Below are 6285 nucleotides of genomic sequence, written 5' to 3' on the forward strand. Positions count from 1 at the left end.
TTCTAACCTTTACCAAAAATAAAAATATGTTCCTAAGTTAAATTTTATGTAAAACAAAAAAAATTCAAATTTACACAATCATTTGTTAACCTTTAGAATTAGATTATCATTCACTATTTATCATTCACTAATCAGTAATGATGATTAGAATTTATGTACATTAAACTAGGATTTATCCCGTGGTACACCACAGGACAATTTTTACGTTTTTCATTTTATTATTATATCTAATTTTTATAATTTTGTTAGAGGTAGATTGAGTTTTAATATAAATATTACATTGTTATTGTATATATATATATATATATATATATATTGGTGTTTTGTAATAATTAACAGTATATTTAATTAAATGTATATGAGTCTTACTTATAAAAAGAGTAAGATCTCATTACACAAAATTATTTACCCATGTTGTAGTGCCAAATTAAATTATCTCACCGGGATGATATGTAGAATATTTAGATTTATAAGATAAAAAAACCTAAAAAACCCTAAGTTTTTAATAAAGCAAGAAGTGCTATTAGTAGTTAATTGATACATAACATATAATGATATGTATATATATAATATATCTATACATGGGAAAACATAATTAAAGTGTTGACAGAGATCTGCTTTTTCATCAGCTAACACCAATCACTTGCGCTAACACGAATCTCTTAGGTAAGCAAATGAGGCAGCCATTGAAATCTTAAAATTTATTATGGATTGCTATAAGTAAATTGTGTTTGCTGATTGCTCAGATGATTTTTCTACCTTCTATTGACAGGCTTTTTATAGAGATCTTTGATGTTGCTAGTTAGGTATGATTGCAAATCGAGAGAAAATTGGTGAGCAAGCATAACATATTTAGATAAGGAATGTTAGTGTAGTAAATTTTAAGTTTTCTATATTTTCTCCATCTTTAGCTAAGAAATGGGGGAAATCTTTACTGAATTACGATTTCATGATTAATGTTTAGTACTAAAACCGCTTAATTTTTTTTCTTTATTTAAAAATATTTTACCAAAACCGGAATTTGTGATTGAAATCGTTATGAATGTGTATTTGTGTGTATATCCATGTTAACAAATATGCTTGTAAGTTGGTAACTAATATGGATTTTATTGGCTTTTGTTATAACCTGAATATTATACCATATCTTCAATATGGTTTCTCGTTTCAACTAATATAGGGATTAAGTGTAAATATTCATTATATATTAAAATAATTCAAATGGAAAAATAATTTATATCCGGATATATTTGTTTGGTTACAAAAATTCTGAAACAATTTTTAAACTATATATCTGTCTATAAAAATTTAAATCACATTATATTCTAAAAAAAAATCTAAAATTTTATTAACCTTATGTATTAAATAGTAATTCAGATAATTAAATATAAGATTAAATAAAAGTGAAAAGAGAATTATATTTTAATCTAACATATTGCTTTAAATTAGATAGATAGATTTTAGGAAATTTGAAATTAATATTATCAAGTAAGGAAATGATTGTGTTTGGTTGTAAAGATTGTAGAGAATTTAGTTAAGACTTGTTTGGATACAAGAAAAAAAAAGATAGCACAAAAATGTACTTCAAAAATGTTAAGACAGATTTCATCACTTTCAAAAGCTAGCCATACATGCACAATTATTATCAGTCCTTTAATCTCCACACCCGCCGCAACCTCCACATCCACCACCTCCACTACCATCCCCGTCTCCTCCACCTCCACCACCAGTGGTTACAGCCGCAGCTACAACAGCTGTAGTGGCAACAGTCCCAATTAAAATAACAAGTCCTCCATCTCTTGTGGCCCCGCCGCTTCTACCGTTTTCAACGTCTCTTAGTGACGGAGGCTGTCGAGACCACTTTTTCTTCTTCTTGCGGTGATGAAGACAGCATAGTACAAGAACCACCACAATTGCAGCCACACAACCGCATACTATACGACCAATAACATAACCTTTCATCTTCCACCTTCAAGGCTCTCACCTCCAGTTTTTCAACCAATTGGACAGATAGGATATTTATTCTATGATTTTGACCAAAAAACAAAAAAGGATATTTATTCTAGGGTAATATTAGTAGATAGTACAAATATGAAGTAAAATAAAGAAATTACCACAACAACATATTTTTTATAGGAAAATATCATAGAGTCCACGTTTTTTTTGGAATAAAAAGACAAAATCACCCTTTTTTGTTTTAGTGTTAGATAGAAAGAGTGAAAGATTTGGTGTGATTTTTTAAAATAGCCTGTAATATTTATATTTTACATGTTATATTGAACTAAATAACGTTTAATTGTAAACCCAAACCGACAAATAATCTCGTTTTAATTGTAAAATCTAAACTCTAACCATCTCATATGTGAACCCAAACCGACATATAATATGTGAACCCAAACCGACATATAATTTCGTTCTAATTGTAAAATGTAAACTCTAAGATCTTCTACCGCCTTCGAAGCTCGTCCTTTCTCACCTCCTCTTAGAAGCCATCGCCGAAGACACCAAATCTCTACTCTTTCTCATTCTTTCATACTATCTTTGCTTTGGGATCAAGTTACTTTTGTGAAAAATAGAGAAGTTTACTTTGAACCCCCTTTTGTTTATTGATTCACTTTTGATGCTATACTTTATAATATCAATGTTGTTTCTTTGCATCATGAGCGAGTAGTTTACTTTGTTGGTTTCTATGGGGTGATTCAAGGGGAATTCATAGGTTCGCTTCAATTAGGTTGTTAGATCTTATTTTCGGTTTTATATTAGAGTTCTTTTGGGACATCTTTATCTTAATGCTTATGTTTGGATTGATCACCAAGTACTGATCTAGAGAACGCGAGCTCTAACCGTGTTATCCTACTTCTCCGAACTAGTGATATACCGAAGCCTTGCTCGTAAGCTGCATAAGTTGAGTTGCGAAGTTTGGTGAATGTATCGAACTTGTTTAACTAGCTGGTTGACATGCGACGTTGCCTGCGAAAGTTGAGTAACGGAGTGTGAAGACTTTAGACTTTCATTCTATGAGAATAGCTTGTTAGTTCATTAGTGGTTCGTAGTTGAGAACCTAAACTGAAAATTAGTATTTACTTGTTAGATCTTGCACTTAATATTGCTTAGAACCATGAAAACCCTAAGATGACTCCCAAAACGCCCAACGCCTTAGTCTTATAGTTTTAAACCGCTTTTATTTACTTTTATTTATTTGCAATAGTTATTAGGAAAACCAAAACCCCAATCTCTTCTTTAATCTTAGCCATATAGTTCTTTCTCTTTTAATTAAATTTGTGCTTGCTATTACTCTCTGTGGGATCGATCCTAAAATACTACAATTGATTAACTGTGCACTTTCAGTCGTCGTGTAGTCTTTTTAGGTAAAAGATTTGGAGTGAAATTCTGAAAAACCAATGTGTATGATTGTTTCTTGATTGCTTTTGCTTCCCAAGAAAATAAAGAGAAAACAAAACTATTCTACAGCTTGTCTGGAGTTGTGGTTTTCATTAATTAGGTGTGTTTATTAACATATAAGTATTTTAGTTGGCATACCTCTATATATATATATATAATATACACATATAAAAATATATTATATACAGTAGAACCTCTATAAATTAATATTCGGTAAATTAATAATCTCTATAAATTAATAAATTTATTCGGTCTCAAGTTGGGACTAGTGTAATTTTGAACAGAATTCGATAATATAATAAGAGAATAATTTTTTTGAAAATCCTTTGTAAATATATGGTCTCATCAATAATATAAATTAATAATTATATAAAGTTATCTAAATATATGTATATATATACACATTAATTTTTATTAGAGTTTATTTTTAATATTTTTAATATATAAAAATCTTTGAGTACTATATTCAAAACATAGTAATTGTCATTTTTATTTAATTAATTTGTCATTTTCATTTAATTGATTTTATAAAAAAATATTAATTATAACGATTAAATCTTATTTTTAGACTTTTTTTATCAAATTAGGAAATTCTCTTTATAAATTGATTATTATTAATTTATCGAGAAATTAAAATCTCTATACATTATTAGAATTTCATGGTCCCAACATTATTAATTTATGGGCATTTTCAAAAATACCCCCATTTCCATGTCTCTTTTTAAAAATACCCCTTCATGTTGATCATTTTTAAAACTACCCCTCTTTATGTACAAAATGACAAAATTACCGTTTATTTGAATGACAACAAGAATGTAAAGTCACCAAAAATCAAAAAAGTTTCCCGCCAAAATCAAAAAAAGTTCCCGCTAAAAATATTTTTTTCCTGCTAAATTTTGAAATTTATACCTTTTAAAAACCTTGTAAACGCTTTTAAAAAACTTGTAAATTCGTTTACAAATAAGGTGTTTAAAAAACTTTTCAAAACCTTATAAAAACCTTGTAAACATTTTTACAAGGTGTTTAAAAACCTTTTAAAAACCTTTTTAAAAACATTTTGAAAACCTTTTAAAACCTTTTAAAGACCTTATAAAAGCGTTTAAAAGATGTTTAAAAAACCTTTTAAAAACCTTTCAAATCTCTTTTCAAAATCATGTAAAAGCGTTTACAAGGTGTTTATAAGATTTTTGCAAGATTTTGAAATGAGATTTTGAAGATTTTTAAAAGGTTTTTTAAACACCTTTTAAACGCTTTTATAAGGTCTTTAAAAGGTTTTTTTTTTTCAACAAATGAATTAGCTCAAACGAGCCAATTTGAAGGGAAATTGTTTACAAACAAAACATGATGCGGAGATACACGCGCTTATCGTGCCAAAGAATCCGCTCGGACATTTGCTGTTCGCGAAAAATGAATCAAAGAAAAAGAAGAGAACTCCTCCCTATCGATCCGAATGAGGGGAAGACACCATCTTCACCAAGTATGAACAGTCCGTAATAAACACCACATCCCGGAAATCATGTCCAATCATGCACCACATCGCCCAAATGAAGGCTTCAACCTTTGCATGTAGCGGGGATAAACTCCAGCGGAAATTAGTAGCTCCGTGTAGTGGCGGCGATCCATGTGACGTGGTACAAAACCATCCTGCACCTGCAAAAACATCAGTTGCCTTCCAAGAGCCGTCAACATAACATCTATATCCTGTAAAATCCGGAGGATAAGTTGGAATAGTTCCTCGAGCCCCAAAAATTGGACCTATAGGAGGGGAGGGAGATTCCCCCACCTCGACCTCCGCCTGAGCCTCCTGCCAGGCTACCGACTCTCCCTGTGCCACTCGGGCAACCTCATCAGGGCGTTCATCCTGACCTTCAAAAACATAGACATTCCGGGCTTTCCAGATATACCACATCAACCACGGAAAAGCTGCTACCTGTGAACCCGGGTTTTTAGAACCCAAAAAATGATCGACATTAGCGTATACAGACTCTGTCAGAAAGAGGATCGACCCTACCGGTACATACGCTAAAGCCCAGACCTGACGAGCTGGTGGACAGAAATATGGCATGATTTATGTCCTCCTCATCCGCCCCGCACCTTGTACAACCGATCTCACAACACCCCCCGACGTCTCAAGTTAGCAGAGACCGAAATACAACCCGTCAAAACCTGCCACATGAAGTGCTTTAATTTCGGTGGACACTGAACTTGCCAAACCATGGCCAGAAGAGGAGTAATCTCTGGGCCTAACCCAAAAGCCTGGAAAGTACCCCGTACAGCCAAACGTTCTGTCTCATACCCAGATTTTACCGTATATTTTCCGGTCTTTGTAAAGTGCCATCCTAAATAGTCTGGTTTTGAGGAACTACCTAGCGGTATTGCCTCTATCCAAGGGACATCCACAGGATCAAAATGCGCAACAAGCATGTCCTTACGCCAAGAGTTTGTGCGACGATCAATGAAATGTGATAAACAAAGATTTGGGTCATTAAAAGGATCGTTACTTAAAGCTGGTCTTGGGGATTGAGCCGGAACCCAGGGATCATTCCATATTGAAATGGAGGCCCCTGAGCCAATCCTTGTAATAAGCCCTTTATTCACCAGAGAGCGAGCAAAGACGATACTCCTCCACCCATACGAGGGGGAGTATGATCGTATAGGATCCATAGGGTCGGAGTTCCGATAATACCTACTTTTAAAAACCCTGGCAAACAAAGAGTCGGGATACTCTATCAACCGCCATAATTGCTTAGCCAGCAAAGCCGTGTTGAAATCATCAACACTCTTAAAACCTAAACCACCCGACTGTTTACTACAGCACAGCCGCTCCCAAGCAATCCAATGCATACCCCCTGTCTGACCATTTATGCTCCACCAAAAATTTGCCAC

At 33.0% G+C, this 6285-nt stretch overlaps 1 protein-coding gene across 1 annotated transcript; it reads right to left on the reverse strand.

The window, feature by feature from the left end:
* Window positions 1–4837: 4837 nt before the first annotated feature.
* Window positions 4838–5464, reverse strand: LOC147947615 (uncharacterized). Its single transcript, XM_087507366.1, has one exon. The coding sequence runs from the start codon at window positions 5462–5464 to the stop codon at window positions 4838–4840; it is 627 nt and encodes a 208-aa protein (XP_087363492.1).
* Between the last annotated feature and the right edge of the window lie 821 nt (window positions 5465–6285).

This window comes from Camelina sativa, chromosome 3 (genome assembly GCF_030686135.1).
Source record: "Camelina sativa cultivar CO46 ecotype springtype chromosome 3, ASM3068613v1".
NCBI lineage: Eukaryota > Viridiplantae > Streptophyta > Magnoliopsida > Brassicales > Brassicaceae > Camelina > Camelina sativa.

What these genes read in the sequence shown, in the direction of transcription:
- LOC147947615 (XM_087507366.1), bottom strand. Translation starts at nt 5,464, where the DNA reads ATGCCATATTTCTGTCCACCAGCTCGTCAGGTCTGGGCTTTAGCGTAT.